The sequence below is a fragment of the Pelophylax lessonae genome (genome assembly GCF_965119305.1).
Source record: "Pelophylax lessonae genome assembly, chromosome: 12".
In the NCBI taxonomy this organism is placed as follows: Eukaryota; Metazoa; Chordata; class Amphibia; order Anura; family Ranidae; genus Pelophylax; species Pelophylax lessonae.
Window position 1 is genome coordinate 135,700,716 of NC_138779.1, and position 24,552 is coordinate 135,725,267.

Genomic DNA, 24,552 nt, shown 5'->3' on the forward strand with positions numbered 1-24,552 from the left:
TATATGTAAGTTGACACTTTATAGTTACACATTGATGATAGTGTCTTATTTTATATGCAATTTTTTGATGCACTTTATGGATTCATAGTTTATAGACGCTGATAATTATATAATTTTTCATTTTTTGAGTCTATGCACATATACAGATGCACATGTACTAACAGCGCCTTACTTTATACTTTTTCACGTTTTTATGTGTTCATCACATTTAAAGGGGCAGAAGTTTATAATACAAAAGTTTATTGTAGTTGGGTATTAGGCGCCTTCATAAATTTTGCAGTATAACCACGGCGGCTGGTCGTTAAAACAAAAACCCAAACACAAGTGAAGTATTCTGGCATAGGCAACTCAGTGTAGTGAAGGAAGCCTGGGAAAACAAAATGGAAGGCTCAACATAGGAGGGTAGCCTCTGCAGTCTTCCTACATGAGGCACACATGTTGGACACAAAGTACAAATGATTTAAAAGAGGAGCAAAAGAGATCTATGTTGAACTGGAACAACTATTCCTAAATGGGGTGGGGACCTTTAACACCACCTGTCAACCACATATAAGGCTTCTTTCACACGGTCCGCCTCCGTAGGCGGATCCATGCTGCTCAGCGGGGGATCGATACACAGATCCCCGCTGATCAGGCAGGTGACGGCTCCCTCTCCGCTCTGAGTGCGGAGAGGGAGATGTCAGAGCCCCATGCATCTCTATGGGGGAATCGGATGAGAGCGGACCGCTCTCATCCGATCCCCTGGATGGATAGAAAATAGGGATTCAATCCGTCCGGATTTCACGGGCAGGATCGGATGCGGATGACAGCAGGTTTCAGCGGACATGTCTCTGCTGACATCTGCTGCCCCATAGGGATGCATGGGGGATCTGATCAGATCCGCCTAAAAAACTGACAGGCGGATCTGAGCAGATAGCTCTTGTGAAAGGACCCTAAGGCTGTTTTAACATCTCTGCCACATCAATGTAACTCAAATGATTAACAAATGGCCCAAACTTTACTGCAGGAAGTTTACTGGATTATACAAATAGAAAAGGGTGGTGTCACAAATTTCACACCTTCCATCATGTTCTTAGACAATCAGCGTGATCGGATTAAGGTGACTGAGTTACCAGTGTGACTATACCGTATTTATCGGCGTATAACACGCACTTTTTCCTCCTAAAAATGGAGGAAAAATTAGCTGTGCGTGTTATACACCGATATAAAAAAGAAATGTCAAGAAAGCAGCACCGAGAGGTAGAAGGGGGCGGGCAGCGCCGAGAGTCAGAAGGGGGCGGGCGGCGCCGAGGAGAAGGAAGTCTGCGCTGTCATCGGAAGTCCCGCCTCCTATGCCGACGTCAATCATAGGCGCCGGGACTTCCGATGAGAGCGCGGACTTCCTTTTCCTCGACGCCGCTCGCCCCCTTCTACCTCTCGGCACCGCCCCCCCCCTTCTACCTCTCGGCACTACTTTCTGGAGATCTTTAGTGATGTGTATAGTGACGCTGGCGAGGCTGCAATTATGGGCGCTGGCGAGGCTGCATGTATGGGCACTGGCAAAGGCTGCATGTATGGGAACTGGCAAAGGCTGCATGTATGGGCACTGGCAAAGGCTGCATGTATGGGCACTGGCAAAGGCTACATGTATGGGCACTGGCAAAGGCTACATGTATGGGCACTGGCAAAGGCTGCATGTATGGGCACTGGTGAAGGCTGCATGTATGGGCACTGGCGAAGGCTGCATGTATGGGCACTGGCGCTGGCGAGGCTGCATGTATGGGCACTGGCAAGGCTGCATGTATGGGTGCTGCAGTGACGAGGCTGCATGTATGGGCACTGCACTGGCAAGGCTGCATTTAAGGACACTGCGCTGATGAGGCTGCATTTGCGGGCACTGGTAAGACTACATTTAATTTAAAAAAAATGTTCTGAGTTTAAAGCTGTTTATTTTAAATTTCAGCTTTTTTCCTGAAATTTCTGCCCTAAAATTTAGGTGCGTGTTATACGCCGATAAATACGGTAATTCTGAGGCATGTTCCTGATACTTAACAGGTCCAAAGAAGCAGCTTGGATGGGTAGCAAAAATCTATAACTTACAGAACAAGTCCAGTAGAATGTGATTATTATTAGCTATACTATGACCTGGATAAATGAAAACATTAACAGACAATTCTCAATACCCGTTTTGCCACAGTAAGGATACAAGGCAGAGCGGCTGCCCAGGACACCTATTATTTTATAGTGCCATCTAGGTTTTTTCATCCATAAAGTAATATAACTTAGTGTCCAGCTATAATAAATGTTGAATTATCACACTGCTACGCCTACCTTTTGCTGTTGTTTGATGCATCCTGATCTTTTTAGAAGCCATAAATTGTAGTACTTGTTCCACATTGTCTCTCATTTCCTGTGTGTTATTTGGCTGCTCATGAATTCCACTGAGCTTCTCACCGGCTGTACGAGAGAAAAGCAATGTTACTAATGCCTTAATTAACCCATATTATCAAGCATTTAATTAAAACCTTTTTGCCAAAAGCACAGCATGCATACTGATGAGTGTGGACTCACAAGGGTTGATTTACTAAAACTAGAGAGTACAAAATCTGGTGCAGCTGTGCATGGCAGCCAATCAGCTTCTAACTTCAGCTTGTTTAATTAAGGTTTGACAAAAATACCTGGAAGCTGATTGGTTTCTATACAGAACTGCACCAGATGTTGCACTTTCCAGTTTGAGTAAATCAATCCTAAAGTGTTACTATTTGTCAGGTGGTGCATACACTCTATGTGCTCTTTGCCCACCTTGGACAGCTAGGTGGCTGTCATTGGGCAGCTTATTTAAATGGGAATGTCTGTACTTGTGGTGCTGCAGCCACCAATCTACTGCACATACTGACTTATTCCCTGTATATTGCCCAGGCACATTCTGTGGTACACAAGTGGGTTGCTATGGCAGACTGTTATGGCAGATATTTATCATCCTAACAGTAGGCTTTTCTCTTACACTACTTACTCAAACATGCCAACCCCTTCTAAAGACCAGCCAACACAGAGAATGGTATAGAAAAATAAATCCAGAGCATGAGAAGAGACAGAGTTCCTATCAACCAATTAGGTTCTGTGTTTAAAGTGGCAGTCCACCTATCACTGATATTTTGGTAGATATGGATGATAGCAGCACCTTAGCATCAGAGTCTGCTTACCTGTTGGGATTACTATCAGTCGTTGCCACATTCCCTGTTGAATTTTTATGCAAGCAGCAACAAATCCATCCACATAAAATCTATTAGGTACAGTGCCTTGAAAAAGTATTCATACCCCTTGAAATGTTCCACATTTTGTTAAGTCTTGCAAAGAAGACTGGATAAAAATGTCACTCTAGATGTGCAAAGCTAGTAGAGACATACCCAAAAAGACTTGCAGCTGTAATTGAAGTGAAAGGTGGTTCTACAAAGTTTGGACTCAGAGGTTCCACTAGATTTTAGTTAGGGGTATCAGAGTGAAGGGGCTGAGTACAAATGCACGCCACACTTTTCAGATATTTGTAAAAAAATTTAACAACCATTTATCATTTTCCTTCTACTCCACAATTATGAGCCACTTTGTGTTGGTCTATTACATAAAATCCCTATAAAATACATTTACGTTTTTGGTTGTAACATGACAAAATGTGGAAAATTTCAAGAGGTATGAATACTTTTTTAAGGCACTTTACATTTCACATCAGTTAATTGCATTAATGTAAGACTTTCCTACGGATGGTCATGTTGCTGGCTTGGTTACATGTGTCAGATTGCAAAATGATAAAGGGATCAAAAAATTGCAATTATGAATCGGCTCCATAAAAGCTCGGAGTGTGCATTACAGCCAGCTCACTCCTATTATTCCCTTGACATTTTTAAACTTCCTGGCTTCACAGTAATTGTCAGAAGAAATGAGAGGAAAACGGGAATAGATAACCATAACATGCAGCAGATATATATAGTCAGATGGAATACAGAAATTATTGAAGCCAAATTTTAAAAGACATGTAGACAGAAATTACCACTGAATCTTAGCAGGTAAGGCCACATGTATAACCTTAATGGCTAGAGAGGCGCTATTCTCATCCTATAAAAATCCCAAAATTTTCCCCTATTTGAAAATTACAAGAGCATGTGAGATTAACAGTATGTAATCCCCTGGTCATTGTAGTCCTACTCCCCTTGCCCCCAATTTTACTACTATCAGTGCGGGGGATTTACTAAAACTAGAGCATGCAAAATCTGGTGCAGTTCTGCATAGAATCCAATCAGCTTCCGGGTTTTATTGTCAAAGCCTCATTGAACAAGCTGAATTTAGAAGCTGATTGGCTACAATGCACAGCTACACCAGATTCTGAGGGCTCCATTTTTATTTAATCTTCCCTAATGAATCATTATTCCAAGCTTCTCCACTGTCTGTATAATCTTTCTTCTGTGGTAGTTAGTATTTTTATGAGACTCTTTATGTCACTGCATCCAATACATCCATTCCTTAGCAGGGAGTGAACAGTCAGATGCCAGCTTCTCTGACATGTGATGAGGGCAATATTTAGGCATCATGCACACCTGTCAACCATTGGTAGTGGTGGTGTGGAAATAGAAATCTATGCAATGCATGCAATCTGTTAAATCAGAAATCAAAGCAGATATGAAAATATAGCAAGTAATCAGTGGCATCTTAGGAGCATTATAGGCCCCCCGGGCAATGCAGTGCACGGGGGTCCTGCCTACACAATCACCCATGAGAATAAAAATGATGGATAAGGCGATATTTATTGGTACAGCAGTGCAAGGCTAACGACAGCTTCCAAGTTCGGCGGCTGGGTCTCGACTGTCCAGTGTGTGCCTGTTTCCGTGGAGACAGACAGGCGTTCCTGCAGTTGTGGGCTCCCCCTCCACAGCCGAAGTGGCCTGACAGCAGCGCAGGGTCAACAGGTGCTTGCCACCTGATAAATTCGGCGGCGGGATGCACACGGAAATCGGGATTAATGCTTGGCTGGGGCTGGGTCGCTGTGCAGGTGGGGCCCCCGGGCAAGTGGGGCCCCCGGGCAACTTCCCAGCGTGCCCATTCAGTAAGACGGCCCTGCAAGTAACGCAGCACTCCCCTGCACAGCAGCCCTCATACTGGGGGGAGAAGCATCACTAAGGGCCAATCAGTTGTGCTGCATGCATATATTCGTACAGGAAGAGAGATGATTAATCAGCATTCTTCTACTCTATCACTGTCCACTCAACAGCTGGGGTCAGGATGGTGACCAAGGGGTACCTTCTAACTGTCCTGTAGGATTGTGTAAATCTCAGGACTGGATAAAATACTAACCCTTTTCTCCAGTTTATGTAATATTTTTGCTCAAGTGTGATACTTTTTTAATGTGCCTTTCTGATTTTGGCAGGGAATGTGTGACTTTCTTTCTGTGTGTCATAAGAGAAGTAGATGTATAGGACAGGGGTCAAACTCGGTAGTACTTTGGGCTGGTCCTGCATCTGTGATTATAAAAGACTGCACAATGTATAAAAGAGCAGATTAAAATACCATTAAATGTAGAATAATGGAGCAAGGGGCACATTTATCTGTGCTCTTTATGGAGGTTTCAGAATTTAAATGTACTTTGATGACCACTTAGATTGGCACAGCGATTTAATGTGACGTGTATTATACTGTAAAAATGGGTTATTTGTACTCTGAATACATTAAAGAATACCGTTTAGAATAAAATTAAACTGAGCTGTTTTCATCTCCTCCAATACTTCAGCTGCCATCATTATTCAATGGAGTCTACATTTTACAAGAATACAGCCGATAGAGTGTTAATAATTGCAACCATTGTGGAAAAGATTGACACATGTCCCATCCATCATGTAAAGGTGTAACTTCAGATCTGTAATATTTGTAGAATTATAAGACATTTGGGGTGTCTATGGGTCACAACAGACAGTCAGACTACCTCAAGTCACCACTGTCAGAGAAAAAACTTACCAGTTAAAATCAAAATTTCTCTGACCTTAACCTACCTGGCGGTAATCCCAAGTGTGGCTCGGGGTTCATTTTCAGTACCATAAGCGGTAACTCTGAGCCACACTCGGGATTACCCTGTAATGAAACTTACCTTGTCCCTATGATCCCCCGATATCCTCCGCCCGATGCTGCTGCTCTAGCAGAATAACGCTACCTATCAGATTCTGCAACCGGAAGTGGCGGCCGAGAAACCTTACTGCGCATGTGCCATGCGTTCCAACATGGGCACTATGCGTTCCAATAGCTTTACTAATGTGACAGAACACGAAGCAGCAGCAGACATCTTCTTACAACCAAACAACTCTTGAATTTCAGACTTATTTTTGCAGTAAACTCAACTTTTATACTGAAATAGACTAATTCACCGCCACTGAGTGAAATAGTCTATTTCACTATATAATCAGTTTGTCGTTGCGCAGTGCGGGGTGTACCAAGATGGACGTTGCCACTTTCTACCCACAGGTTACTTGCTGTATTTACATTACAATAATAATAGAAATGTAATACTGTTATTCAGTCTATAAGGTCAGTTTACTGGTAAAATAAATCTAAAATTCAAGACTTGCATGGGTGTAAGAAGATGTGCGCAGTTGCTTCCTTTTCTGTCACATTAGGAAAGCTATTGGAACACACAGCGGCCATGTTGGAACGCATGGGGCATGCACAGTAAGTTTTTCTTTACGAACGTCACTTCCGTTTGCAGAATCGGATAGGTAGCAGTATTCTGATAGAACGCCGGCATCCGTCTTCAGCGACGCAGGGGGGCGGAACTGGGTAGAAAATTAAAAAAAAGTACACAAAACATGACATGATACATTGTAATCTGTTAAGATTACATTACTGTATCAAACCATTTCAATCAGTTTTGTCCCTAGTGCTTTGTCCAGTGCCCTGCCTGCACTTTCACATGGGCGATCTGATCAGATCCGCCTGTCAGTTTTTTATGCGGATCTGATCGGATCCTCCATGCAGCTCTATGGGGCAGCGGATCCTGTCCATGAAATCCGGACGGATGGAAACCCTATTTTTCCATCCGTCCAGGGATCGGATGAGAGCGGACAGGCGGTCTGTTCTCATCCGATCCCCCATAGAGAGCAGCGGGAGCTGTGACAACTCCCTCTCCGTACTGCAAGCGGAGACGGAGCTGTCATCCGCCGGCTCAGCGGGGATCGGCAGAACGATCCCTGCTGAGCAGCACGGATCCACCTACGGAGGCGGACCGTGTGAAAGAGCCCTTACTGTTTTATTCCTTTTATTCCTTTTATTTTTATTATTCATTTTATATTAATAATTTATTAATTTAATTTATTAATTTATTAATCATTTTTTTTTTCACTTTTACTGTTTTATTCCTAAGAATAACAGGCCTACAATATAAAACAACAGATTTCCATGCAAAACAATGTACCGCTTTGACATTCAAAAATACTCACATAATCAGACCGCCAGGGAGGTTAATAAACCATGGGCATATCAGGTGGCAGATAAAGCTTTGTCTCCCATACCTATACTGTGTAATGCCCCGTACACACGTGCAGATTATCTGAAGACTTTTGTCTTCAGATTTACCTTTTCTATGTAGTGCAAGGGCCTGCCGGATTGCATACAAATTGAAAGTGTTTAGATTTGACCTCATATTATATGGTTTTGGTAAGTCTGCAGACAAAAGTCTTCAGATAATCTGCACGTGTGTACGGGGCATTACACAGTATAGGTATGGGAGACAAAGCTTTATCTGCCACCTGATATGCCCATGGTTTATTAACCTCCCTGGCGGTCTGATTATGTGAGTATTTTTGAATGTCAAAGCGGTACATTGTTTTGCATGGAAATCTGTTGTTTTATATTGTAGGCCTGTTATTCTTAGGAATAAAACAGTAAAAGTGAAAAAAAAAATGATTAATAAATTAATAAATTAAATTAATAAATTATTAATATAAAATGAATAATAAAAATAAAAGGAATAAAAGGAATAAAACAGTAAGGGCTCTTTCACACGGTCCGCCTCCGTAGGTGGATCCGTGCTGCTCAGCAGGGATCGATCTGCCGATCCCCGCTGAGCCGGCGGATGACAGCTCCGTCTCCGCTTGCAGTACGGAGAGGGAGTTGTCACAGCTCCCGCTGCTCTCTATGGGGCCCTTGCACTACATAGAAAAGGTAAATCTGAAGACAAAAGTCTTCAGATAATCTGCACGTGTGTACGGGGCATTAGTCACATATGCATACTCTGCTAACACTAAGGGTCTTTTCACACTGTCCGTTCCATCGGCGGAGTCCGTTCTGCTCAGCGGGGGATCGATCCGCCGATCCCCGCTGAGCAGGCGGATGATAGCTCCGTCTCTGCTCTGTGTGCGGAGACGGAGCTGTCAGGTCCCCGCTGTCCTCTATGGGGGAATCAGATGAGAACGGACCACCTGTCCGTTCTCATCTGATCCCATCCGATCCACTGGATGGATGGAAAATAGGGTTTCCATCCATCCGGATTTCACAAACAGGATCAGATCGGATGGCAGCAGGTGTCAGCGGACATGTCTCCGCTGACATCCGCTGCCCCATAGGGATGCATGGAGCATCGATCAGGTCCGCCTGAAAAACTGACAGGAGGATCTGATCGGATCGTTCGTGTGAAAGGGGCCTAAGGGATTAATTTAATAAAAGTGGAAAGTTCAAAATCTGGTGCAGAAAAAGAAACCAAGCAGCTTCCAGTTTTTTTTTTTGTCAAAGCTTAATTGAACAAGCTAAAGATAGAAGCTAATTAGCTACAATGCAGAGCTGCACCAGGTTTTGCACTTTGCATTTTTAGTAAATCAACCTTTAAGGGTGGAAACAGATGGAGTAATACTTACAAACAATGCTTCAAATTTCAAGCACTGTTTGCTATGCCAAAAACGGAAATATCACTTTAGGGTGGGTGGAATGATCAAAGACTGGAACCGCTCACTATCACAAATGGAGATTTGCAGCTTGTTGAAAAATCTCCTTGCACATCCAGTAGGTCCTTATCTTTCACTCCCCTGTAGAGAAGAGTTTAGGATCAGATTTGTCATGCAGATACTGTTGTCAGCTCAGAGTGAGGATTGTGGTGGATGCCATTTATCGAGCGACTTGTCCGAGGGAGAGCAAATATATTGTTGTCATGGAGACATTGAGCCATTATTGGTCAATCTTTGGGACTAACAATCTCTATGCCTAGTAGTGGCTGATCAAATCTTTAAGATAACATACACTGGCTCAACAAGTACTCAGGTCAGTTGTTCAATTTTGGAATTTAAAATGCAGATTTTTTATTGTAGGCAGGGGACCCAGGAAGCTGCGAAGCTAAAATGGGATACAGTGGTGTCACCTGGCTAGCTCTCCACTCACTAACTGCTCCACTCTAATGTTAATCAATGGGCAGAGGACTGAGAAGGACAGCCAGAGAGTACACAGAGCTTGGCTAGCATTAATTTTAATTGATAATTAGTAGAAAAAGAACAGTATTCCATTAGAAAATGACACCTCAATGATACCTCTACACAGGTCTGTGTACTTACCCACGATTTCAATTAGATGACCCAAAACCACCCCATCCCGTAGATCAAGACGCAGGTCTTGTACTGGATCAACCCCAGCTTTTTTCTTTAACTGTGAGTTCACCCAGGCGACGTAGGCCTGTAGCTGTTGCTGAAAGACAAAAGATTGAATGTTTCTTTAGATTCATTTCATACTATAAAAAAATATTAATTATATGTAACTGGAAAAAAAGAGCTCCATAGTAAAACAATCAAATTCCAGGAGGATTGGCCCACAGGAGGCAAGAATTTGCTCAAAGCAGGACTTTCATTTGCTGGATATAATCCAATTGCACACTACACTCAACCCATCAGCCTTCTCCAATCCACCAATTAGATTCTGTGTTAGGCCTGGTGCACACCACCATTTTTGTTTTCTATCAGACCGACTGGCATTCACACGGGCCGATTGTTGGCCGGTTTCTATTGCCTAGTACACACGGGCCGAGTTTTGGGGCGACATTGGCCAGTTCAATAGAAACTGACTGACATTCAGCCACGGGGTATTTAAATAAATAAAAGCTGCTACCTGTGGGGGCACTCGATAGGAGGGAAGAGCAGGAACCAGGGACCCCGAGAACAGGAGGATGCAGGCTGCCCTGTGCAAAACAAACTGCACAGAACAGGTAAGTACAACATGTTTGTTGTTTGAAAACAAAAACAAAAAAAACACGAGACTTTACAATCACTTTAGGATTAGGTTAAAGTGGTAGTATACTCCGCCATTAAACTTTTACCTACAGGTAAGCCTATAATAAGACTTACCTGTAGGTAAAGTTAATATCTCCTAAACCTGCACGGTTTAGGAGATATTCACCCTGCATGCAGCCGCTGACACCAGCGGCACATGCGCTCTGAAGGTCCGGCGGATCTTCAGAGCTCTTTGCTGGCTCCCTGCCGGAAGGTAAACTCCCACGCACATGCGCAGGAGTGAAGTCATCGTGGCTCCGGCCACTCACAGCGCCGGAGCGGCCGAACCCAGAAGAGACGCCGAGGGAACATGACAGCTCCCTCAGCGCTGTCCGGGCGACCATGTTGGGGCTATGTTTTAAGGTAAGTATTTCATAATGAGCTAGTATGCGATGCATACTAGCTCATTATGCCTTTGTCCTGTAGGTTTTTTTTTTTTTTCTTGTGAGGATACAACTGCTTTAAGGTTTAAGGTTGGGTTTTTTTTTTTATTTATTTAAATAATTGTATTATTATTATTATTTTTTTTTTTTCATTTCATTATTGCATTTGAGCAGAAAAACGCTCAAAAACGTGTGACAAAACGTACTAAAATGCTCAAATCAAGCGTTTTTATGCATTTCTATGGAACAAAAACGCTTCAAAAACACACCAATCTGCTGGATTTGAGCTGCAAAAAAGCTCTAGAACTTTTTGGAGCTTCAGGAGTTTGGCTTCAGGTGACTTGTAGTGGAGATGTGAACCAACTCCATAGAGAACAATTGATTTTTTTTTTCTCCTCCAGCGTTTTGGAGCTTCGAGTCACAAAACGCAGAGGTGTGAATGGGGCCTAACAGAAGGTTAGAGGCTAGGATGAAAATAAAGTATAAGAAGGTGCTCTTTTAAACTTAATGAGGAATGTATATACTGTATAATGTTCACGTTTGGGTTCAGGTGTATTTTATTAATGCAATCAGATTTCCTACTATATATTTTACATTAACAGTGACTACATAACTTCAGATAAACATTGGGTATTGAAAAATGACTATGGATGGATGTACCAATCTGCACATATCGCACCACATCCTAAATAACTTGATTGAAAAGCAATATAGAATGGTAGTAGGGTTTTTCAGGTGCAAACAACACAAAAAGTTACTAAAAAAGGTCTATTTTATTAAATATTTGCTATTAAAAACATACATATTCATATACTGTACACTTAATCTGTACATATACATCAAGTAAAATCCAGATTTTTCTCAACCTGTTTCACTGTATCAATACAGCTTCTTCAGGAGATTACGGATATTGCACCCCTATGTTGATAAAAATGGACGAACCATTAATCATTACAATACACTGCAACTATAATGTTTACATCACAGAAAGTATCAAAAAATATTTTTATAAAGAATTTTAAGGAGTTTTTAATAGCAAATATTTAATAAAATAGACTTTTTTTTAATAACTTTTTGTGTTGTTTGCACCTGAAAAATCCTACTACCATTCTATATTGCTTTTCATTCAATAAACATTGTACCCAGGATCCAGTCACAATATAGAACAGATATATTCAAATGTGGAAGAAAAAGGTTCTCCCGCACATGCAATGTTCTACTATTCAGAAAACCAGATATGTGCAGGTCACTGGGGATTTTGCAGCGATCTCCCTTTTAAAACCCTCCGCCGATTGTTGTGACAGGATAAAGCCCTGCTTTTTGCTAGATCAGATCCGCTAATGAACTCTGTATAATCTAATACGCTGAGTCAGTCGGATGTAATACACATTCAGACACATGGCAGGGAGGCCTACAACAAAATAACAGGAAATTATATAAAATCCAAAACAAAGTCACTTGGAACTTCTTGGAAAACACTAATGTACTGTGGTGCAATAGAATAACATTTTTGGTACTTTAAAATTTTTAATTTAAAGGGAATACGAACTGGTTTTGTATATATTGTCTTTCTTTATTCACACTGGTCAGGCTGGGTTTTAGGCTACACTGGCAATCTAGGCTGGTGTGAATTGCAGCGGCAGGCATCTTTCTGATACCTGAAGTGCCTGTGAGTGGCTAGGTGTAGCCGCCAAGAGGGCCATATTAATGATTGGGCACACCTGGGCACTGCCCAGGGGCCCCAGGTGCATGGGGACACCAGGATCAGGGCCAGGACAAGGGGGAATGGCAGGCGCTGTGCTGGGAGGTGGGGGGGGGGGGGGTGTACAAGTAATTTGGCCACTTATGGTGCTATTCTTTGATAGGAGCAACTGCAATGTCACTCCTGTTGGAAGGAGCAGCGGCTCGCTTCTGCATGACAGAGGATTCAGCTTTCTCCTCCCTCCTGCAGGGGATGAAAGAGACTAAGAACTCAACTCAGGAAGAAGGAGATGCCTTCATTGCAGGTGGGAAGAGCATTTGTGATCTGTGAGTACAAGGGGGAAGGGAGGGTACAACTCTGATTTATGGGAACACTGTGATGGGGAACCTGATGTATGAGGATATTGTGATAGGGACACCTGATGTAAGGGGGCACTGTGATGGGGACATCAGATGTATGGGGGCACTATGATGGGGAAACCCGATGTATGGGGGCACTGTGATGGGGGAACCTGATGTATGGGAACACTGTGATGGGGGAACGTGATGTATGGGAACACTGTGATGGGGGAACCTGATGTATGGGAACACTGTGATGGGGGAACGTGATGTATGGGGGCACTGTGATGGGGGAACCTGATGTATGGGAACACTGTGATGGGGGAACGTGATGTATGGGAACACTGTGATGGGGAACCTGATGTATGAGGACACTGTGATAGGGACACCTGATGTAAGGGGGCACTGTGATGGGGACATCAGATGTAAGGGGGCATTATGATGGGGAAACCCGATGTATGGGGGCACTGTGATGGAGACACCTGATGTATGGGGGCACTGTAATGGGGACACCTGATGTAAGGGGGCACTGTGATGGGGACACCTAATGTATGGGGACACTGTGATGAGGACACCTGGTGGAAGTGGACACCTGATGTAAGGGGATATCTGATATATATAGATACTGTGATAAGGGATCCTGATGTATGGGGGCGCTGTGATGGGCACACCTGATGTATGGGGGTGCTGTGATGGGGACACCTGATGTAAGGGGGTGCTGTGATGGGGACACCTGATGTATGGGGCCACTGTAATGGGGACACCTAATGTAAGGGGCACTGTGATGGGGACACTTGCTGTATGGGGACACTGTGATGTGGCCACGGATGTGAGGAGGCACTGTGATGGGGACACCTGATGTATCGGGACACTGTGATGGGGACACCTAGTGGAAGAGGACACCTGATGTGAGGGGACACTGTGATGAGGACATCTGATATATATGGGTACTGTGATAAGGGACCCTGATGTATGGGGGGGGCTGTGAAGGGGACACCTAATGCAAGCCCATAGGGGCCCTAGTGCATTACTTTACCCAGGGGCTCATGATGCTATTAAAATGGTACTGGCCGCCGGCTCTATTTACTATAATGACAGGTCGCCAACGTACGTCCACAAAGTGCATTCAGCAGCGATCACCGTAGGTGAGCTGTGCGAATAGCTGTGACCTGTCATAGTGAACAGGGCTGGCGATTGCACCTAGCTGCAACAGTAATCAGAAGATTCTCTGCACCGGCCTAAATTGCCTTTGTGAATGTACCCTAAGTCTCCTTTTCCAGATGGACTTTAACTTTATTGTTACTGTTAAAAATACATGTTTTTTTTTTTTTTTCTTTAAAGATCAGTAGCTCAAAGTTCCACACACACAAGGAAAGGAGTCAGAGCAGTGAATCATCCTTTACTGGACGGCCTCATCTGTGGTTTTAATCACACAAAGCCAGCCTTAAAGCAGGCTTCCTCTGGTGGGCTTTCTTTTCACAGAATCCATAGTGCTCTGGGAATCCTCTGTCATATAGTAAATGTTAACTTGTTATACCAGTGATTGTATACATATAGTAAAGCAGATAAAAAAAAAATCATTAGTTTTAAAACTTTAGAATTATTTTGAAGTGCCAAATAGTCTTTTGTTCTTTATTTCTTAGAACATTTAAAGGGATATGTCCACACCAAGCCGATAACTTAACCCAGTTGCTGCCAGTGGGTGGAATTACCCACTCTAAAGTCATAATTATTTTAAAGTTGAATGAAGGGGTCTCGCTCCTTCTGCTGCATGTTATGCAATTAAAATATGTAATATTCTAAATGAATGGAACCACCAGAGAAAACCCCTTTCTAGCAATTGCTACGGGCAAGCTAGACAGACAGCTATAAATAGAGATTTCCTATTGTCAATTCAAAAAAGAAGAAATCTTTCAGGCTGCAGGTAGATCTACCTAAAAGGAATGAAGCCTTACAATCATTGATGTATAGGTTCAATGACAACTCTACAAACATGAAGGCCTGTCGCACGCAGGCTTCAGCTTGCATAAGAGCCTGTGAACAGCAAGCTTTAACAGAGTATATGCAGAGCTTTCAGCAAGCTTTGTTGAAGCTTTTAAAGCACCATGCAGCTCCAGTTTGTAAATGCTAAACACAGATCCTAAAGTGAGTGCTGATTGCCACTTTAAAATAGCTGCTAGCAGGCTTCAGAATTTCTTGAAAGCCTGCTAGCAGCTTGCTTAAAGTGGCAATCAGCACTCCCATTAGGAACCGTGTTCAACATTACCAAACAGAAGCTGAATGGTACATTAAGGCTCGGTTCACACTGGTGCAATGCAGAAACCACAGCAATTCCCGTGTGGGTTCCCACATCGCATCTGACTCACAGGCAGTTCACACTGCTCTCTGCGCACCGCTGCTGGTGTCAATATAAATTTAATGACACCCCCAAATCGGTTCGCAGAACGCAGCCTGAACTGTGAAATTGGAAGGAATCGGATCACATGGGTGTTTAGACCCATGCGATCCGATTCCAGTGCGGACAAAAAAGGAGTCCTGCACCATTTTGGTCTGAATGCGATGCAATTTCAGGCATACAAACTGTGGCTGAATTCGCACTGTACATACATCGCATGTGATGTGCAAAGGCATGCGGTGCAAATCACATGCAATGTCTGGGATTGCACCAGTGTAAACTCAGCCTGAAAGCTTCAACCAAGCTTGCTAAAAGCTCTGCAAATGCTTGCTGTTCACACTGCTCTTATACAAGCTGAAGCCCATGTTAAACAGGCCGAAGAGAACTGCGTTATTCAAGGAACCCAAGTGGCTGAACAAATAGAAGGGCTAGGCAATTTAAAGACTCTAATTAGAAATTATTTTCGGCCAACGTCAATGTTGATCATATCCATAAATGAATAAAATTGTTTTTGTATGTTTGAAATTTGGGTAAATGAGTGTAGGCATAACAACTGATCCAAAACAATATTACAGTAGACCCAATAAAGTTTGTATAAAAAATGGAAAATTAGCCCTTTAGATTTTATCTATGCTTTAAGCTCCCTGGCGGTATGATTTTTTCCGATTTTAGGTGCTGAAAGCGGTACCATTATTTTGCATGTAATTCTTAAAGCGGTTGTAAACCCAAAAAGTAAAAAAAAAAAAAAAAAAAGACAAAGGCATAATGAGCTAGTATGCATCGCATACTAGCTCATTATGTATTACTTACCTTAGAACGAAGCCCCGACACGGACCCCCGGACATCGCTGCGGGCGCCGCCATGATCCCTCGCCGTCTCTTACAGGTTCTGCGGCTCCGGCGCTGTGATTGGCCGGAGCTGCGATGACGTCACTCCCGCGCATGCGCGCGGGAGTGATTTTCCGGCAAACTCCCGGCAAGCAAAACTGAAGGTCCCCCCGGACCTTCAGAGCGCATGTGCCGCTTGCGTGAGCGGCTGCATGCACTGCAAATATCTCCTAAACCGTGCCGGTTTAGGAGATATTAATTATACCTATAGGTAAGCCTTATTATAGGCTTACCTGTAGGTAAAAGTGTAAAAAGCGGGATACTACCGCTTTAAGAATGAGCAGCGCAAACCAACTATTTATATATGATTTTTTTTTTACTGTGCGTTCTTCTTTATAACATCTCGGGTATGATAAAGTTTGAAACACAAAATCATAAATTATAATATAATAAATAACTATAAATAAGTTAAAGTATGTATGTATATATATATATGTACTGCATTTATACATATATATATATATACATATATAAATACATATATATATATATATATACACGTATAGATATAGATATATATATGTATATATATATATATATATATATATATATATATATATATATATATATATATACATATAAAAAGTAAAAGTACAGTAAAACTGCAGGAAAGGGCACTGGGGGGCAAACTAATGTGAATTTATTTCATTTTGCAATGTATCAGTGTGTTTGGTGTGTTTTCCTCTTGAATTTGCCACTGGTTCCACCCCCTTGCGAACGTCACGTCGCAGGAGACGGAGGCCGGGGCACAGAGAGCATCGGGAGGAAGATTCGGCCGCCGCACACTGCCGGGATACATCGATGGATCCCGGTGACAAGGTAAGTAACCCCTCTACCAGGATCCAGTGATCTTCCTAGCGGTACCCCGAGTGTGGCTCGGGGTTACCGCTTTTGGCACTGAAATTTAACCCCCGAGCCACACTCGGGAAAACCGCTAGGAAGGTTAAAATGCTGCAAGCTTATAACAAAAAATTGTGTAAAAAACAAAGGGGTTGATTTACTAAAACTGGAGCATGCAAAATCTGGTGCAGCTCTGCATGGTAACCAATCAGCTTGCAGGTTTTATTGTCAAAGCTTAATTGAATAAGCTGAAGTAAGAAGCTGATTGGCTAGCATGCACAGCTGCACCGGATTCTGCACTCTCTAGTTTTAGTAAATCAACCCCAAAGTGTTAGAGTCCTTTCACACGGGCTCTCCGCCCGGTGGACTCCATTTTGCTCAGCCTGAATCGATCCGCCGATCCCCGCCGAGCAGGCGGATGACAGGTTTGTCTCAGCTTACTTTGCAGAGACAGACCTGTCAGATCCCCGCTTTCCTCTATGGGGGGATCAGGTGAAAATGGACCGCCTGTCCGTTTTCATCCGATCCAATCTGATCCTCCAGACGGATGAAAAATAGGGTTTCCATCCATCTGGATATCGCGGACAGGATCGGATAGCAGCGGGTGTCACCGATGACATCCGCCGATCTATAGAGATGCATGGAGCATCCGATCCGGCCCGCCTAAAAACTGACGGACCTGATCGGAAAGACCGTGTGAAGGGGGCCCAAGGAACACAGTGCAGTAATCTTGTGCTGCTTGCTATGGATGGCACTTGCACATGGCATTTAAAGCGACAATAAACTCTTGTTTAAAAAATCTATTCTATTCAAGTATGTATTCTTAACTCAGAAAAGTACTATACTGTATGGTTTAGTGTTCCTTGTATTGTCTCAGAGCTGGCCCAGAAGTGCTCAGTTATTGGGTATCAGGGTTTATTTAATTCATTAATTGCTTCATTTATTTAGCAAATCTGCTTCCCATGAGAGGACACATTCTCTAATTGCTAATAAGCCACTTGATGTGACCACTTATTGCGCCATTCTTTACTAGCAGATGACAAAAAGCAGTAAGCTTTGTCCCTAAACCACAACTGCATTTCCCCACTAAATACAAGTAGTCATGGCATGGCTTCTGTGAAACTCATCAAACATATGCCAGCTGCACGGAAGAGGCTGTGCTGTCAGTGCGATGAATGTTTGTTTACATGGGAAAAGAAGGTCTGAGCCTTTGCTGCCAGGGAAGAATGGCCCATCTGCGTCTCTCATACTGTAGACATTGTTTCCGAGGCTTTCCTTCCCCAAGACGGCTCTCCAGGCGTTGGCTCTATATCAGATATTGAGCTGCCATGCAACAGTCACTCAAGATTACATTTATCAGACAAAGCAAAAATCAATAGGTGTGGGGTGCGGGCTGTCAGACTAAGCAGGGGTGGTTGGGTACCAATTTAATCGTCCCATCTAATCTCTTTCAACTGCATTTCAGCAGAGCTGGTGATACCAGAGACGTTCTTAACTATTTCATACCCTGTGGTTGCTTGCATGTCATTGATTGGGGTCTTATTTACTGCAAAGCTTTGCTTTAAATGACAGATATTGAAAATATATTGTCAGCTTCCATGGTATGGCTGCAGCACAATGATTCCTTGATTAGCACATGATATCATATTTATGTTTTTTTTTTTTATAGAATGGATTACATGCACAAAAAACTGACATGCTACCTTGCATGTTAATATAACCCAAAGTAATGGCTTTGGAACAATCATTTATGTCTTATGGTAGCCATATCATCCATCTGACTAAGCTAATTGAATAAAAAAGGAATTACAAACCAGAGACCGTCCATTAAATTGATTTAGAGAGCTCAGAAAAGCTCTGCACTTGATACAGATCAATTAAACTATTATTTTTAATTGGTATTCTACATCTGTGAATGATCATATTTTCCATCAATATTTTCAGTCATTTGTAAAGTGCATGAACAATGTCGCATTCATCTGATGTTTTATTTGTGTTACAAAGTCTCAGGTGTGAATGGGGAGCTACTGTGAGATACTGTATATTAAAAATGATCTTCTATGTTTTAAAAAACAAAGGGTAATTGTACTTTGTGCAAGGGAGCAATGCAAAGCAGCAGTCAGGCAAATGCCTTTCTAGCAATAACTTCCCCATAACATACAGTATACCCCGTACTAACAAAACTGCTACTTTCTGCAGAAGTGGAGTAATGGAAACAAGGAAGCATTGCTCGTAAAAATAAATTGAATGACAATATAAAAGTTGATACCTGAGTGTTTGTAATGGTAAACAACTCCCATTTGTATACTTAAAGTGTTACTAAACCCACAACAGTAAAATCAGTATGTATATGCAGTAACGCATGCTTGGTATACTCACTGTGGAAACTAAGGGGTTAATCCTCTGCATTGTGCAAAAGGCTGTTTGATCCTGTCTCCTCTGATCCTCCCCTTCTTCCACAGTCCCCAACCCATCTGCTGATAGAATAGAGCCTTTGGGCATTCTGCACATGCTCAGTTTGGTGTGTATTGCTAGAGCGTTTTTTTTTTTGTTTTTTTTGGGGGAGGGTGCATGAGATCGGCACAGGGCCTATCAGCACTGTCCAGACAGAGGGTCAGGAGTCATGCAGTCTCATGGGACAGTCAGAGGAAAATAAAAACTCCTCCTAAAAGCTTTAACCAGTGCTCATCTGAATATTGATAGAAGTCGTAAGACTGCTAAATATTGCCAATGAGAAAAGGTATTTAGCAATTTATATTTACTAAAATAATTGCATTTCCATGCTCTGTATACTGTGGGAAACCAGATATAGTGAATGCAGGCTCCTGGGTTTAGTAACACTAAGTAAATATAGTATAGTATACAGCAGGGCCCTCCAAACTGCGGCCCTTTGCTTGCCTTTATCCAGGCCCTTGGGACACTATTTCTCCAACTGACACCAATGATGATGAGGCGCCATTCCTCCCAGTATCGATGAGGCATTATTCCTTTTGCTAAGACCAGTCATTGGGCACTGTTCATCCCACCGACACCATCAATGGGGCACTATTCCTCCTACTGACACCCCATCGATGAGGCACTATTCCTCCCACTGACACCGTAGATGAGGCACTATTCCCCCCACTGACACCATAGATGAGGCACTATTCCTCCCACTGACACTGTCGATGAGGCACTATTCCTCCCACTGACCCCAACCATGGGGCACTATTCCTCCCACTGACACCATCGATGGGACACTATTCCTCCCACTGACCCCAATTATGGGGACTATTCCTCCCACTGACACCATCGATGGGACGCTATTCCTCCCACTGACCCCAATTATGGGGTACTATTCCTCCCACTGACACCATCAATGAGACATTATTCCTCCCACTGACCCCAACCATGGAGCACTATTCCTCCCACTGATACCATCGATGAGGCACTATTCCTCCCACTGACACCATCGATGGGACACTATTCCTCCCACTGACCCCAATTATGGGGTACTATTCCTCCCACTGACACCATCAATGGGACACTATTCATCCCACTGACCCCAACCATGGAGCACTATTCCTCCCACTGACACCAACGATGAGGCACTATTCCTCCCACTGACACCATTGATGGGACACTATTCCTCCCACTGACCCCAACCATGAGGCACTATTCTTCTCACTGACACCAACCATGGGGCACTTTTCCTCCTGCTAAAACCAATGACGGTGCAGTGATGCCAGGACATTTTCTACTCACACTGGCCACAGTCCGTCCCCCCATAACCTGAAGGACAGTAAACTGGCCCTTTGTTTAAAAAGTTTGAAGACCCCTGGTATAGAGTACAAGTATAAGCCAATTTTTGTTGTTTTGGATAGTGTTTACCCCTTGTATTTTTTTCTGTCCATATCCTTGCTGGGTAGATTCACCCCCTCTATTAGTCCTGGTGATCATCATCTTTGGTATAGAAAGAGATAGGAAAGACAGAAGGTGAGGGGAACCCTTCCAATGGAAAAACTTTTAGCCTTTGGCTTTGCAGAATGTCTCTCACTTTCTATCGTGTTTCTGGGACAGTGAATAAAAGGAAATCTTCCCGACAAGACCAAGACAGCAAAATAAATAAATAAATAATAAACTGACGGGTCTTAAAAATTACCTACCCTATCCAAAGCAAAAAAAAAAAGATATGTATGTGTAATGTATAGTAATGTATATGTACAGGTATGAGGCCATCACACATCACATGCACTAACCTGCATACTTTTTCGGTTTCAATATTCTGTGTAACTAACAGCAGATGGCAGAGTCACTGGAATGTTTATTTAATATTGTACTTTGTTCTCCAGTGTCAAAACCCCAAAATATTTCACTGGGAACAGCTTGTCTGTAAACTACAAAGAGGACTATGCATACAAAACTGTCCGGCAGTGGCTTACCATGAGAACTGGCATGGCTTCAGCCAGCGCAGACTGTAATTAGTTTGCAGCAAAAATCCCCCAATGTCTATCTGGGGGGCAATAAGGCAAACAATGATTTCCAGCTCTCACTCATTAGTAAAGTGTCTCACTAAAGCCAAGCCTTGGCTCAACCACAAATTAGCTTTTTTTTTTTTTTTTAAAGAAAACATTCATATTTTGTTTTTAAGTAATTGTCTTTGAAAATGATTATAAATAATCGGGTCTTCATTTTTTCTGTTTGTGTGTACATTGCTATACCATTTGCCACTCATGATAGCAGAGCAATTCCTTTATCAATAAATCTAAATTTGTTAATAGGTACATAGGCCTAGGCCAAATGCAGAAAAATCCATCAATCAAGGTGGACAGGTTGGACAACATGGTGTCCTGACTTTACCCAGGAATGAACTAATTATTGTATACAAAATACACTATTTTATAGGTGGTAGGTTAAACTCTGAACAGTGCTTAGTTGCACATAACCTGTGTACTATAGATAATAGCCATGTTTTTTTCCCTTAGGCTACGTTCACATGTAGGCGTTTTGGGGCGTTTTTGGGGCGTTTTTTTCTGGGATCAGCTCAAAAAACGCCCAACAAGACAAATCCTATTCATTTCAATGGCCCCTGTTCACATCGGAGCGTTTTGACGTTTTAAGCAAAACGCCCAATGCTCAAAAAAAGCACATGAGCTTCTTTTTTGGGCAGATTACAGGTGTTTTTATTTTTTTCCATTGGTCATCTGTCAACCTAAAAATGCCTGCACAAAAACGCCTGTAAAACGCCTGAAAAAACGCCCATAAAAACGCCTAAAAAACACCTGTAAGGCTACGTTCACATGTGGGCGTAGCGGATCGCGGGCAGAATCCCCGCGATTCTGCCCGCGATCCGGAAATAATTTCATATCGCGGGACGCATGTGCGTTGCCCGTGATTTTCAATAGCACCCCAAACGCTGTGCGATGTTGCCGCGATTTCCGCCTGCCGAATCGCGGTAACATCGCGCAAAAAGAATCGCGGGATGCATGACGCCCCAAAGAAGCTCTTGTACCTTTTTTTGGCGTCATGCGTCCCGTGTTTTTTTTGCGTGATGTTACCGCGATTTGGGAGGCGGAAATCGCGGCACCATTGCACAGAGTTTGGGGTGCCATTGCAAATCAACGGCAACGCACAGGCGTCACGCAATTTGCAATGATTTCCAGATCGTGGGCAGAATCGCGGTGATTCTGCCCGCGGTCCGCTATGCTAACATGTGAAAGTAGCCTGAAAAAACACCTAAAAAACGCCTGAAAAAACACCCATATAAACGTCTGAAAAAACACCTAAAAAATGCCTGTAAATAGCAACGCCAAGATGTGAATGTAGCCTTAAAAAAAAACTGATCAGCTAGCTTTTTATTGCAGAAGAGACTAGCAATTTCTCATCTGCAATAAAACGAACCTACCTGCCTGTTCATAATCATCTGTAGAATGTACAATGAGCTGCACATGCACAGCTCAGTTTGCATTCCGGCACAGCGCCTCTGTGCCAGGATGACTGTACTCCTGAGCATGCGCAAGAGTGACATTATCCTGCGCTGGCCAATCAAGATGCCAAAAACCGGCAATCTTAGGAAGAAGCTGCGGAGAAGATGCTGGAAAGAGACCTCATGGCATTGAAACAGAGATACTGTAAGCATTGTGGACTTTAAGATGGCCGTAAAGGGTTTTAATCTCGGCCAGGTCAGCTTGCACCGTCCAAGATTCGAACCATGTATGGGCAGGCTGATTGTACCCAAGTTGGTTGATTGATCAACTTGGGTACAACCAGCCTGTCAGGTTTTTCATGTGACTGTTGCCAGCATCTACCCTCGACCCCGCCGCAGGGAGAACACAATAGCCCTGTGGGAGGGATTCCCCAATCAGCACTGACTGTGAAAGAAAATCAGACCGTCTGTGGCTGGCTTTAGTTTCACTTTAAGAAAACACTGCTTTTCGTTGTTTTTCTTCCTTCTTTGCACCTTAAAGTGTTTGTAAACCCTTACATATACCCGGTGAAGTGACTGGCCTCAGGTGATACACGAAGATTAAATAAATCCTCCTACATAAGTTGTACCTATTTATCTATAGCCGTATTTCCTCTACATCCATTCAAAGTGCAGAATTTACACAGGATCTCTCAGCTCTGAAAAGCAGGGGGCGGGGAGCTGAAGTTATATTAGTGAGGAGAGCTCTGAGAACTGATTGGAGGAAAGGAACACACCCTCCTTCACACAGCACACAGGAACAGAGCTGAGGCTGTCAATCAGCTGGAGCTCCTCCCCTGTCACCATTTTTCTCTTGGTGTCAGGAAAACATGTCAGAAGTGGTTTATGCTTACAGTAGTGGAACGAGGCAGTGAACAGAAATGACACTTTGTGCTCACACTATAAAGGGATATGCTTTGTTCATATTTCTTGTTTTAGGTTTACAAACACTTTAATGCTAAAGGTCTCCTGCAGGCTATTTGTTGCCATCTCCTGTCTACATGTATGTCTTTTAGAGGTGGTTGTATGTCATTGCTTAGGGCAGGTTTTTCCAAAGGCAGATATTGAATGCTTCCACGCCCACTTATGGTCTACATCCGAACACCAAGTGACAAGATGACAACCCAGAAGAGTGACTTGAAGACAAGAACAGAAGGTTGTCACCATAAAACAGGGCGTGTCTAAACAAGGACCTTCATATTAGGTATTATTTTTTTTAATGAAAACTACAGATTTAAATATCATTTAAAAATAAATTATGTTAAAAAAATTCTATAAGTTTTTTTTTTCATTCACTGGAATCACATATACATTTTCAGTCTGCCACATATTCCATTTATCATGGCTGTAAAATGATTTCAAGGCTAGGTTCACACCTATGCGTTTTTTTTTTTAGTGCGTTTTGCAGTTTGAATAAACGGACTACAGGCCATTGAACATGATTTCCTATGGTACACGTTCACATCCTTGTGTTTTTCAGCCGGTGCGTTTTTTGGAAAGGATCAGGGACGTTTTCTGTCCACAGCAGATTACATTTTGCATGTAATAGACTTCAATGGACCCGCACCAAAAAGGCTTGTTGTGTTTTCGATGCAATTATTACACGCATTTTGCTTTTTTTTTTTTCTCTTTAACAAACAATATCCACTGTAGCTGGTTCTACATCGGGGGGGACATTGTTAGTTTATTTTTTAATAAAGGAATTGTCGAAAACTCTTGTACTCACTTTATTCACTTTTACACTTTTTTGGTGAATGAGTACAGTAACTATGTACCCCATACTTACTCACATGGGGGGACAGGA

The 24,552-nt window shown here is 42.8% G+C and overlaps 1 protein-coding gene across 2 annotated transcripts in view; it reads right to left on the minus strand.

Annotated features, from left to right (window-relative positions):
- The window catches only part of DIXDC1 (DIX domain containing 1), a 258,363-nt gene that overhangs the window by 181,974 nt on the left and 51,837 nt on the right, over window positions 1–24,552 (minus strand). For both annotated transcript variants that reach the window (XM_082273246.1, XM_082273245.1), the window contains exons 2-3: window positions 9,552–9,681; window positions 2,311–2,436 (exon numbers count right to left, since the gene is read on the minus strand). In XM_082273246.1, coding sequence (XP_082129372.1) covers window positions 2,311–2,436; window positions 9,552–9,681 — 256 coding nt within the window. The remainder of the gene's footprint in view (window positions 1–2,310; window positions 2,437–9,551; window positions 9,682–24,552) is intronic.